This window comes from Jaculus jaculus, chromosome 9 (genome assembly GCF_020740685.1).
Source record: "Jaculus jaculus isolate mJacJac1 chromosome 9, mJacJac1.mat.Y.cur, whole genome shotgun sequence".
NCBI classification, from domain to species: domain Eukaryota; kingdom Metazoa; phylum Chordata; class Mammalia; order Rodentia; family Dipodidae; genus Jaculus; species Jaculus jaculus.
Genome location: NC_059110.1, coordinates 124604819 through 124618250, shown reverse-complemented (window position 1 = coordinate 124618250; position 13432 = coordinate 124604819). Strand labels below are relative to the sequence as shown.

Genomic DNA, 13432 nt, shown 5'->3' with positions numbered 1-13432 from the left:
TCCAATTAAATTCTGCCCTTTGCAGAGGTAAATAAGAACTAACCTTCTAGGACAGACTAAGCCTTCCCCAGAATTAAGGTCTGCCTTGAAACCCTCATTGCTGTTGGCTCTTCCTAGCTTAGCCAGCCCTGGGGCAAGAACTGTGGCCTCCAGCCCCTGCGGTGGGCATTGAGATACACATACTGGGACTGCTAACCCAGGAAACCCACAGGATGAGGATGTGGGCATCAGCAAAATAAAGCCAGCACAGCTGGTTACCCCCAGGCCCCTGTGCCGACTTTGAACTCTCAGCATCTGCTCTGAGTTGGAAAGAGTCCTTCTGCCTCAGTCTCCCTCTCTGGGACAGCCAGCCTGGTTAGTGGATGAGTGACACGGCAAGGCCATTTATTACGGTATAGCCTGTTCCTTGGCTGGAAACTGTCTTCCTTAGCTCTGCCTTCAGGGGACCCCTCCCCTGTCCTACCAGACACTGTTTCCTTGACTCAAGCAAAAATGGCCCAGGGCCATGGTGCTTAAATCCTGCCAAAGGACAAGATTATAACAAATTCAGTTAAAGGTCTTTGGATTTATCTGCAATTCTAGAATCTTCTATTCCTTACTGAGTCCTTGGGCTTTGAGTCCTACTGGGTTCCTTTGAGCCTCGCAGAAGAGAGTGAGGTTTCATTTTCTCTGTATTCAGGTGCTAGGACTAGAACCCGGGGCCTCTCACGTGCTCTACCACTGAGCTACACCACCAGCCCTGAGAGGTGGGTTTTGTAGACAGCAGAGGACCAAGGAAAGCAGAAACAAAGATCAAAATGTGGACTGGCCGTTCATTCGGTAGTTATGTTCCAGATAAGGTGGGAAGAGAGAATTGGGACAATGGAGAAAGAAATAAGCCGATTGGTTAACTTCGGGTTACTTCAGGTCATTTTTGTGTGTGTGAGGATTAAAGCAGAAGGAACTAAGGGATCATGCTAATTCAAACTGACCCGTTTGTTTTGAATTTCTACGAAGGCCATATAAACAGTGTAACTTCAGCTTGATAATTTGGAACATTAGCATCAGTGACTCCATTTTGTTTCCTCGGTGTAGACTCTTGGGACCCAGTCCAAAACAACGACCACATGTTAGTGTTTGTGTCAGAATGCTAACAGTGGGAATTCTTCCCAGACTCAGAACAGAATCTCTCAGGGAAGGGGCCTGGGAGATTTGAAGTCTAACAAATTTATCAAATGCCAGGCAAGGTGACACATGCCTGTAATTCCAACACTTGGGAAATGAATGGATCAAGAATTTAAAAGCAGGATTTAACTACAGTATAGCTAGGGCATGCCATATTGTCCTTTGCCCTGCTCAAAACAACGTCATTAGGGTTTTTTGTGTTTTTTTTTTTTCCAAGGTAGAGTCTTACACCAGCCGGGCTGACCTGAGATCCACTCTATAGTCCCAGGCTGGCTTTAAACTCACAGGCAAACACCGGCACACCTGCCTCAATGTTGTTCTTTTCTTTCTTTTTTTTTTCTTCTTTTTTTTACTATTTTACTTATTTACTTGCAAGCAGAGAGATACAGATAGACAGAGAGAAAGTATGGACATACCAGGGCATCTAGCAATTACCAACAAACTTCCAGATACCTGTACCAGTTTGTGCATCTGGCTTTCTGTGAGTATTGGGGAATCGAACCCTCGACATTAGGCTTTGCAGGCAAGTGTCTTAACCATTGAGCTATCTCTCCAGCCCTCAGTGTTGTTTCTTTTTTTGTTTGTTTGTTTATTTATTTTTTTTTTACTTATTTGAGAGTGACCGACAGAAAGAGGCAGATAACAGACACATGCGCCCCCTTGTGCATCTGGCTAACATGGGTCCTGGAGAATCGAGCCTTGAACCGGGGTCCTTAGGCCTCACAGGCAAGCACTTAACTACTAAGCCATCTCTCCAGCCCAAGTGTTGTTTCTTAACTATGCTTGTATGACATGTAGCAGCCAGGAGCACTTGGTCCCATACATCTTAAAAATGTAAAATTAAAATGAATTGACTGGAGAGATGGCTCAGCAATTAGGACACTTGCCTGCAAAGCCTAAGATCCCAAGTTCTATTCCCCAGTACCCACATAAAGCCAGGCACAGAAGGTGGCGCATGTGTCTGGAGTTCATTTGCAGTGGCTGGAGGCCCTGGCATGGCCATTCTCTATCTATCTGTCTCTCTCCCTCTGTCTCTCTCTTAAGTGAAATTTTAAAAATTAAAAACAGGTTAAAGCCAGCTTTCAGGCTGGGGAGATGTTTTAGAGTTAAAGGTGCAGCCTGCTGACCTGTGTTCAGTATCTGGAATCCAGGTGAAGCTCTTGGGCCCGCTAGACTGGCCTTGCTAATGGCAAAATGAGAGGCTCTGGTTCAAACAAAGTGGGAGGAGGGACCAACGCCCTGAAGTTGCTCTCCGGCCTCCACACAAGCACGGCGGCATGCACGCACTGTCACACACACATGCGTGCCCCTCGGTGTCGGGCATGCTTGAGTGCACGTCCTGAACCCCTGAAAACTCCTGTGCAGCCAGCAGTCAAACAGAACCCACTGGCTCCTGTACTGGGGTCAGCAGAGCACAGGGTTCACGAGCCTGCGGGACTCCCAGGTCGCAGGTCAAGGGCCTCAGCTGCTCCGGGCACGGTGGGTGGTGTGGGAAACCCCATGCTTGCTCCTAGGAAGAGTACCGGGTCTGCTGAGCTCGCACTTGTGGCTAGGTCCCTGCTTCTCCGTTACTGGAGTTGAGTTGCCTAAAGAATACTTGGGTTAAGGTAAGACCTTACCTTGAATGCCCACCCCCCCCCAAAGAAAAGGAATACTTAAAATAAAATTAGCTGGAGGGTAGGGGAGATGACTCAGCAGTTAAAAGTACTTGCTTGAAAATGCAGATGCACCAAAGGGCCTATGTGTCTGAGTTTGTTTGCAGTGGCAAGAGGCCCTAGCATGCCCATACACACTCCCTGAAATAAGTTTAAAAAATATATATATTGGCTTTTCAAGGTATGGTCTCACTCTAGCTCAGGCTGACCTGGAATTCACTATGTAGTCTCAGGGTGACCTCGAACTCACAGCGATCCTACCTCTGCCTCCTGAGTGCTGGGATTAAAGGCGTGCGCCACCATGCCCAGCTAGTAAAAATATTTTTAAATATTTTTATTTATTTATTTGCAAGCAGAGAGACACAGAGAAAGATATAGAGAGAGTAAGCATAGGTGCCCAGGGCCCGTAGTCACCACAGACAGACTCCAGCCAGATGCATGCACCACCATGTGCATCTGGCTTATGTGCGTCCTAGAGAATTAAACCTTGGTCCTTATGCTTCTTGGGCAAGTGTGTTAACAGCTAAACCAGCTCTCCAGTCCTAAATTTAAAAAAAAAAAAATTAATAAGTTTTTGACATAGAGTCTCGCTGTAGCCTAGGTTGACCTGGAATTCACTCTGTAGTCTCAGAGTGGCCTGGAACTCACAGAGGTCCTCATAGCTCTGCCTCCTGAGTGCTGACCTGGAATTAGACCCAGGCTGGCCTTGAACTCACAACAGTTCTCCAACCTCAGCTTCCCAAGTGCTAGGATTAAAGGCGTGCACCACCACATCTGGCAAAAAAAAAAAAACAAGTGAAGCAATTTTAAAAAAAGTTTTAAGCCAGGCATGGGGGCACACACCTTTAATCCCAGCACTCAGGAGGCAGAGGTAGGAGGATCACTAAGAGTTCAAGGCCACCCTGAGACTACAGAGTGAATTCCAGGTCAGCCTGGGCTAGAGCGAAACCCTACCTTGAAAAACAAAAACAAACAAACAAAAAAGATATAATATTGGTAGCACTTTAAAATGCTTAATACTATGTTTTGTGCGTTCTCTCTCAATAAACAAAAATATCCTGGTGGGTGTGGCCTGAGCATGAGGGTTTCTAAGTTTGAAGACCTGTGCATGAAAGGTCTTGCTGAAGACTCTTAGGTCTGCTTTTCAAATGGGGAAACTGAGAGTAGGAGAAGTCAGGTGACCTCAGCCAGTGTCACAGGCAGGTGGGATGCCCAGCTGGAATGTGAGCCTGTCCCAGCGCGCCCACGCCCTCTGCCTCCCGGCTGGGAACTGCCCATGAGGTGAGGGTGCAGCCTAGGTGCTGGATGTGCAGTGGGTGTGGGGGAAACAGGACCCCGGGTGTGTGTCTGAATGTTATGCTGAAGGCTGGTGTCCAGAAGGGTGTGGGACAAGTGTGTGTATGCACAATAGAGACACGAGTTTTTATTGTTTGGTTTGGTTTCGGTTTGGGTTTTTTGAGGTAGGGTCTTATACTAGCCCAGGCTGCCCTGGAATTCACTATGGAGTCTCAGGGTGGCCTCGAACGCACGGCGATCCTCCTACTTCTGCCTTCCGAGTTCTGGGATTAGAGGCGTGCACCACCACGCCCAGTTTAAAATGCAGGTTTCTTTGATGCCAAGTTGGTTGAATTCATGAATGTGGAACCAGCTGATAGGAGAGAGGGGGTGGCCTGTAAGTTCTAGCTCGTGGTGGGTGCCCTGCTCTGACAGCCCCCCTTCTCTCCCACAGTACTCTCCCAGCATGAGGGCCACCTACATGTCCGTGGCAGATGAACACCTGAGACACTATGAGTTTCCATCGTAACAACTCCGAGGACACCTTCGCCCTCCTGCTGGTTTGGTTTCTGATGGATGCTGATCCAAGCTGTGCTGTTTCTTTAATAGAAACCGAAGGCGCCTGGACACCAGTAGGCCCCTGTGGCCGCAGAGACGCGGCTGGGACTCCTGATCAGAGGCCCCCAGTGGACACAAGACCCATGACTGGGCTGGCCTCTCCTGCCCTGCTCTCAATTCCAGAACTTCCCAGGGCCTAGCTACTGTCCTTGAGCTAGCTGTCTTGTCGGGTTCAGTTCATCCTTAGCAAATGGGGCGTGGCAGTGAGGAGGAGGAGCTGTGTTCCCCCAGGACCCGCCACCAGGACTCGGCCTCGTGTTAGCACGGCCAGAATCCTGGGCACCACCCTCCAGTCACCTGGCCTTCATTTCCAGGCAAGCGATAATGGGAAGTGCTGGTCAGGAGCTATATAAGGGAACACTGACCCGATCCAAGTTCTGGGGCCACACAGACGTTCCTGGGCCCCAAGAGGGATGGTGTCAGGAGTGCTCTGCGGAGGAGACTGGTGGCTTCAAGCTATTCACCCTAGCCCGGCATCCTTGGATGGAAGCCTGGGAGAAAATCTGCCACATTCCGCCTGTCTCCAACCTCCACCATCCACCGCCATCCTAGAATCGATGCTCTTAAATCTTATCTGCAGGAGGACAGTCTCAGGTATGAACAGAGCAGACACTATGAAAACTTCTTTTTCCCGGTGTTTTAAACGTTTTGGAAGATCCAGAGAATCGCACCTCATAAAACATCCAGTTTTTGCGATAGATTTGGGCTCAGTTCTTAGACCCGGTTCTTATCCCACTGCAGCAGATGTTGCTGGCCACAGCCAGCTCTCTGTGGACCTGGAGGAGAAATAAAGGTCAGTTGAGACATCCTGTCTCAAGCTACTCTTCAGGGCATCTGAGGACCTGTAAGAGTGCAGGCCTGAAGAGACAGGCAGGAAATCAGAGTAAGAGTCCCCTGTTCCAAGGGACAGCCCAGTGCCCAAGACAACTGTCTTTTCCCTTTTGTCTCCCAGCAGGATTAAGGTGAAAAGTTTTAACAATGTGGTGCAATTGTGGCTTAAAGTGAGGACAGACCACTTCCTCACCTTCACCATTTGCCAGGTCTTCATCCCAGTCCCAAGCCCTGACCAGCCAGGCACAGTTGAGCTCTTAGGCCAGGAGGAAATAATGGCCCCTGCCCTGCCTGCCCAGGGATAGGGTCTTTGGTGCTTTCATACCCTGCCGACCCAGAACGCCCAGCACCCAGGCCCAGTGGTCTTGCTCACTGACGCAGGCTTGGCTCAGGCTCTGTTTGCATTTTTGGAAGAGCCACTTTCTCGTCAGAACCAATACCTCCCAAACAGTCTTCCACCATAAAAACGAGGCCACTGGACACTAGCCTTACCATGGTCTCACACTAATCTATGCATTTTATGAACCCACCTTTGTAAGTCCGTGTCACATGCAGATCTTGGAGCTGCGACCTCAAAATGTTACTTCTAACATTTCCTTATTGGCAACTGAAGGATTGTTTTTAATGCATGAAACTAAACTAAAATTCCTTGGGGGTTCCTTAGGAGCCACATGGGCAAACCTCTGCTTTGTACTTGTTTACCCTCTCCTGGAAGAGCAATAAACCACTTGTACTAAGGTGCGCAGTCAGCCATTTACATCCTCACGCAGGGACTAATGAGGGCTTAGCTGAACCCTCAGAGTCATGGAGGAAAAGCTTAAAAGGAAATTTTAGTAATTTCAGATTTCAGCGGGAAATGGAAGAGGGCTGTAGATGAATATCACAGGTCTCCTGTGACCGTTCACTGTTTTTACAAGTCCAGGGCCAGCCCTTATTTCTGCCGTCGTCTTTCTCTAATGTCCTCCCTAAAGGCTCATGAGGTTAATAAGTTACATTTACTCTGGCATCATGTACCAGAGACTCAGGTCATTCATCCTGCAGATTGGTCAACAGGTCTACTAAACGTCGCAACTGGGTTGGAGTGAGGCTAGAACCAGTGTATCTTACCTCGAGCCGGAAACATGGCTCTTGTTCTCCTAGGGATGGGGAGGGAGCGGTGGTCATGGCGTGAGGAGTCATGTGCGTCAACACTTGCTTCCCTAGACTGCCTCTCCAGGCAGGAGCACCCTTCACGCTTTCTTCACCATGTCCCCGGAGAAACCCTCTTCCAGCCCCATGTAGGTCTGCAGCACCAGGTCCGTTTCTCCTCCCACAGCCCCAAGCGTCTATTCATACCTGTGTGTGGTTGCATTTTAAGGAGCTCCCAAGTGGCCAGCTGATGCATCCTCTGGGGACGCTGGAGGGGAGATGCCTTGAGCCCTGTGCACTTCAGAATTGGCCAAGAGCTCTTGGGACATCCCTCCCTCCCCACCCTGCCTGTCCTGCAAGCAGTGGGAAAATGTCATGAAACATTGATGGCTTGGAGGGAACTGCAGCTCAGCACCCAAATGGCCTTGGCCTTGGGGACTTTCGGTGTGTGCAACCTGGAGAAAGATCCAAGTTGCGACAGGCCCACGAGAAGTAGGAAGGTGGCCATAGAGTGCACAGGCTCAAGGGTGTGTAGACCAGCAGTGTATCTTAGCTTCCCTTCCCTGGAGAAAGCCTTAAGCCCGCCTCACTCAAGGGGAATGGTGCCTGGAGAGGAGTTTTCATGTCACTGTCCACCTCCGGGCTCATCTGACTGTCTGACAGCAGTGTGACTGTAGACCTCAGAAAGGCCAGCTGTAAGAAGAGAACAACTTTTCTTTTCTCTCTTTTTTTTTTTTTTATTTACTTATTTGAGAGTGACAGAGAGAGAGGGAGAGAGAGACAGACAGAGAGAGAATGGGCGCGCCAGGGCTTCCAGCCACTGCAAGCGAACTCCAGACGTGTGCGCCTCCTGGTGCATCTGGCTAACGTGGGACCTGGGGAACCGAGCCTCGAACCGGGGTCCTTAGGCTTCACAGGCAAGCGCTTGACCGCTAAGCCATCTCTCCAGCCCATGAAGAGAACAACTCTTTCACCCACTCTGGGGAAGAAGAGCAGGACTCCACAGGGCCCCTTGCGCCAGGCTGGCTGTCGGGCAAACTGCAGAACAGACTTTCTCCAGAGCTAGGTCACCCGACGTGACTTACCCTGCCATAAAACGGAACTCTTATATTTTGGAGCAAAGGGGATAGTGCTACTGTCCCTCTTTGACCACCTCCTGTCCCCAGTGCTGAGGATGGGACTCGGGGACTCACACACCAAACACGGATGGTGGATCATTACCCTCAGATATGAAATTTTCTTCCTTTCTTTTCTTTTTCTTTTTGCTCGCCTTCCTTCCTTCCTTCCTTCCTTCCTTCCTTCCTTCCTTCCTTCCTTCCTTCCTTCCTTCCTTCCTCCCTCCCTCCCTCCCTCCCTTCCTTCCTTCCTTTCTTTTTCCCAAGGTAGGGTCTCACTCTCTTACTCTAGTCCAGGCTGACCTGGAATTCACTACATAGTCTCAGGGTGGCCTTGAACTCACAGTGATCCTCCTACCTCTGCCTCCCAAGTGCTGAGATTAAACGTGAACCACCACACCCAGCTTCTTCTTTTCTTCTTTCATGTAACCACGATGCACTGATTGCTTATCACAGGGACCAGTTAGCTATAACCATGAGCCCAGCATGTCCTGCTGCTGTGTATGAATTGTGGGTAAGTTTGTACATAGAGACTGAGTCTCTCTGTGCCACTAAAGCTGGTCTCCAGTGATCTTCCTGCCTCAGCCTCCTGCATACTGGGACTATAGGTACACCAGTGGGCTCATCGAGTTTTACTTTTTTTCCTTTTTTTAAATTGACAACTTCCATAATTGTAAACAATATCCCATAGTAATTCCCTCCTTCCCCCTACTTTCCCCTTTGAAACGCCACTCTCCATCATATCCCCTCCCCCTCTCAATCAGTCTCTCTTTTATTTTGATGTCATGATCTTTTCCTCCTATTATGATGGTCTTGTGTAGGTAGTGTCAGGCACTGTGAGGTCATGGGTATCCAGGCCATTTTGTGACTGGGGGGAGCATGTTGTAAGGAGTTCCACCCTTCCTTTGGCTCTCACATTCTTTCCACCACCTCTTCCGCATTGGACTGAGCCTTGGAAGGTGCGATAGAGATATTTCAGTGTTGAGCACTCCTCTGTCACTGCCTCAAAAAACCAAGCAGGCTAAAGAGATTGCTTAGTGGTTAAGCTGCTTGCCTGAGAAGCCTGAGGACCCAAATTTGACTCTCTAGATCCCACTTAAGTCAGACACACAAAGCTGAGGCAAAGCGCAAGGTTCCACATGCCCACCAGGGGGTGCAAGTGTCTGGAGTTCTTTTTTTTTATTTTAAATTTTTTTTTTAATTTATTTATTTGAGAGCGACAGACACAGAGAGAAAGACAGATAGAGGGAAAGAGAGAGAATGGGCACGCCAGGGCTTCCAGCCTCTGCAAACGAACTCCAGACGTGTGCGCCCCCTTGTGCATCTGGGATCTGGGGAACCGAGCCTCTAACCGGGGCCCTTAGCTTCACAGGCAAGCACTTAACCACTAAGCCATCTCTCCAGCCCAAGTGTCTGGAGTTCTATTGCAGTGGCTGAGGCCCTAGCATGCCAATTCTCTGTCTCTCTCTCTCTCAAAAAAAAATTACATACACATACACACATATATGTGTGTATGTGTGTGTATGTATGTGCACATGTATGTGTGTATGTGCATATATGTGTGCACATGTATGTTTGTATGTGCATATATATGTGTGTGTGTAGGGTTTTTTTTCAAGGTAGGATCTTACTCTAGCCAGGCTGACCTGGAATTAGACTCAGGCTGGCCTTGAACTCACAACAGTTCTCCAACCTCAGCTTCTCAAGTGCTAGGCTTAAAGGCGTGTGCACCACCACATCTGGCCAAAAAAAAAAAAAAAAAGTGAAGCAATTAAAAAAAAAAATTGTAGGCCGGGCATGGTGGTGCACACCTTTAATCTCAGCACTCAGGAGGCAGAGGTAGGAGGATCACTAAGAGTTCAAGGCCACCCTGAGACTCCAGAGTGAATTCCAGGTCTGCCTGGCTGACCAACTACAGTGGGACCCTACCTCAAAAAAACAAAAAATAAAAAATTTTGGGCTGGAGAGATGGCTTAGCAGTTAAGACATTTGCCTACAAAGACAAAGAATCTCCGTTCGATTCTCCAGGACCCGTGTAAACCAGATGCACAAGGGGGTGCATGTGTGTGGAGTTCATTTGCAGGGGTTGGAGGTCCTGGCGTGCCCATTCTCTCTCTCCCTCTCCGTCCCTTTCTTTCTCAAATAAATAAATAAAGTAAAAAAAAATGTTTAAACAAATTTTAAATAGCTGAACACAAAGTGGTGCATGCATTTCAAGTTGTTTGCAGAAGACCCTGGTGCACCCATACATACACAAACACAAATGCTCAAATAATTTCTTTTTTAGACGTCTCATTCACTTGGTAGTAGTCTCAGGGTGCCTTGAACTCATGGCGATCCTCCTACCTCTGCCTCTCAAGTGCTGGGATTAAAGGGTATGCCACCACACCCAACACAAATAAAAAAAATTTTTCAAAGAAAAATAAATTTACTAATGACCCAGCAATTCCACTTCTAGGTCCAGATCCAAAAGAATGGAAATTGGGATCTCAAAGAAATATTGTACACTTTTTTTTTTTTTTTTTTTTTTGGTTTTTCAAGGTAAGGTCTCACTCTAGTCCAGGCTGACCTGGAATTAACTCTGTCATCTCAGGGTGGCCTCGAACTCATGGCGATCCTCCTACCTCTGCCTCCCGAGTGCTGGGATTAAAGGCGTGCGCCACCACGCCCGGCATATTGTACACTTTTTGTTTTTTGGTTTCTCAAGGCAGGGTCTCAATCTAGCTCAGTCTGATCTGGAATTCACTATGTAGTCTCAGGTTGGCTTTGAACTCACAGCCATAGTCCCAACTCCACCTCCCAAGTGCTGGGATTAAAGGCATGTGCCACCAAGCCTGGCTATATACTCATTTTTATTATCCACAAAGCTATTGTGAAAGCCGCACAAGTATCCATTGAGAGCTAAATGGATAAAGCCAAAATGTAGTGGAAACTGGTAAAGAAATTATATTTGACCTTACAAAGGAAGAAAAGTTAGGGCTGGGGAGATGGCTCAGCTTGCTGCTTAAGCATGAGGGCCTCTGGGGCCAGAGACCCCCAAGTTCAACTTCCCAGAACTCACATAAAATGCTGGATATGGCTGGACACTTCTGTGACTCCAATCTGTGGGAGGGCAGAGACCAGAGACTCACTCACTGACATCCAGCAGCTCTGGGATAAGGGAAAGATCACTCTCGAGGAAAAAAATTATATATGCAGATGAGGGATAAGAGAACACCCAATGTTCTTCTCTGGCCTCTGCCTGCATTCACATGGGACACACATGTGCGTGCACCATGCATCACACACAGTACACCACACACACTTTACACACATACACACACACACAGGGAGAAGGAAATCCAAACACATGCTACAACTTGGCTGAACCTTGAAGACATTATGGTGCGTGAGATTCTACTTGCATGACGTTCTTGGAACAGTCAGATCCACAGAGAGAGGCAGTGGAGGGACGGCTGCCAGAGGCCGAGCGGAGGTGGATGGGGCAGTTATCGTCCCATGGGTTACAGCTTCTATTTGGGATGAAGGTAAGTTATGGAGCTGGATGGTGGCAATGCTCTTAAAAACGGTTAAATGGTAATTTTAGGGCTAGAGAGTTTGCTTAGAGATTAAAGGCACTTGCTTACAAAGCCTGATGACCTGGTCTCAATTCCCCAGTGCCCACATAAAGCAATGTGGCACATGCATCTGGAGTTTGTTTTTGGTAGCAGAAGGCCCTGGCATACACACACACACACACACACACACACACACAAACATATACCTCTCAAATAAATATTTAAAATGATAATCTTTTGGGGGGGTTAGTTTTGCAAGGTAGACTCTTGCTCTTGCTCAGGCTGACCTGGAATTCACTATGTAGTCTCAGGCTGGCCTCGAACTCACAGCAATCCTACCTCTGCCTCTTGAGTGCTGGGATTAAAGGCATGCACCACCACACCTGTATAAAATGGCAATCTTATATATGTCACCATAATTGTAAGAAATGCAAGAGGCACAGACCAGTGGTGCAATGGATTTTGGACCGGCTAGTGGGGGCAGAGCAGATGCGCCGGGTAGGAGCTGACCCTCAGGTAAGAATTCCTCTTCGGTTCTGCTGGGATTGGTGCAGATCTGAGAGCTGCTGCATGTTGAAACTAGGCCCTTATGAACACTCCTAACTATATGGCCTCCCAGGGTGGCCATGCTGGACCTGCCAAGAGGTTGTGACTGTTTCCAGTTTCTAGTGGTGACCAGCAATACACAGGCCTTCTGAGTAAGGGCGTGGGAAGGAGGGGGAATAAATCCTGGAATTATTGCCATAGTAAAGCTGCTGTGCTCCCTTTCAACTTTTCCCAGTTCCTTTTTCTTGTCTGCTCACCCCACTTCTCTACCCACGGAACATGTGTCATTAGAAAGTCCCCCACTTCCGCTAGCTGTCAGTGAGAGAGGGTGATGAAAATCCCAGCCAACCACCGTGGGTCCCTGGGGGAGCTGACAGTTTCCGATCCTGGCTCATGTGGTGTCCCGCTCCCACTCTGGAAGGTTCTCCCCACTCCTCCCCCTGCAACTTAGAACTATTTTCCAGGGCTCAGTTCCAGGCCCGAATCCCACATCTTGGTGACTCATCAGGATTGGTCTGGCTCCATCCAAATCTCCAGCGTCCATCCCCGAACTCAGGTTGACCTCACTCCCCGCAGCAGTGAGTCCTGGGCTGGTGTCCCTCAGGCTCCGCTGGCTGGCTTCAGCATGGGCTGGACAGGCCTGTATGTCCAATCACACGTCCTCCCAATTATCCTGCAGTGTGGACCATCGCCCCCCACCCCCCACCGCTACTTCTGCAGATGAGGAAAGTCAGATACTAGAAGGGAAGCAGGAGCTGGAATGTAGTTCAGTATAGAGACCCGGCCTGGCACGTGGCCCTAGGCTCAATCCTCAGTACTGGGAAGAAAGAGGGTTGGTATGGACAGCTCCAAGTTGCTGCGATGAACTTCCAAACACACACAGTTTACGGGATGAAGGGATTTATTTCAAGCTTACAGATCCAGAGGGAGTTCCATCAATGGCGGAAGAAGCTGGCTTCCTTTCATAAATCCAAGCAGAGAGAGAAGCCAGCAGCAGCCACGGAAAAGCAGTGAGCAGGGACCTGGCAGGGTTCACACTGCTCTCACACCTTTGGGCTGGACTCCGGGATCCCCCCCAGTGACCCCTCCTCCAGCCACCTGGCTGGAGGTCCAAGTTTCAAGTTTAATTCTAACACCTGAGTCACTAGGGAACCTAGATTCAAACTACCACAGCTGGAGAGACGGCTCAGTGGTTAAAGGTGCTTGCTTGCAAGGCCTCCTGGCCCAGGTTTGATTCCCCAGTACCCATGTAAAGGCAGATGTACAAAGTGGTGCATGCACCTGGAGTTCAAGTTTGTTTGCAGTGGCAGGAGGCCCTGGTGCACCCATTCTCTTCCCCCCCCCCCTCACGCACACACACGCACACTCTACCTCTCAAATAAATACAAAGCTAAACATTAAAAAATAAGCCAGTGGGCTGGAGGGATGGCTTAGTGGTTAAGCGCTTGCCTGTGAAGCCTGAGGACCCCGGTTCGAGGCTTGATTCCCCAGGACCCTCGTTAACCAGATGCACAAGGGGGCACACGTGTCTGGAGTTCGTTTG

The 13432-nt window shown here is 48.9% G+C and overlaps 1 protein-coding gene across 2 annotated transcripts in view; it reads left to right on the top strand.

The window, feature by feature from the left end:
• The window catches only part of Ttyh2 (tweety family member 2), a 55225-nt gene extending 48945 nt beyond the window's left edge, over nucleotides 1–6280 (top strand). For both annotated transcript variants that reach the window (XM_004655150.3, XM_045159467.1), the window contains one exon: nucleotides 4549–6280. In XM_004655150.3, the coding sequence (XP_004655207.1) occupies nucleotides 4549–4623 (75 nt within the window). In that variant the 3' untranslated portion in view covers nucleotides 4624–6280. The remainder of the gene's footprint in view (nucleotides 1–4548) is intronic.
• Nucleotides 6281–13432: the final 7152 nt, after the last annotated feature.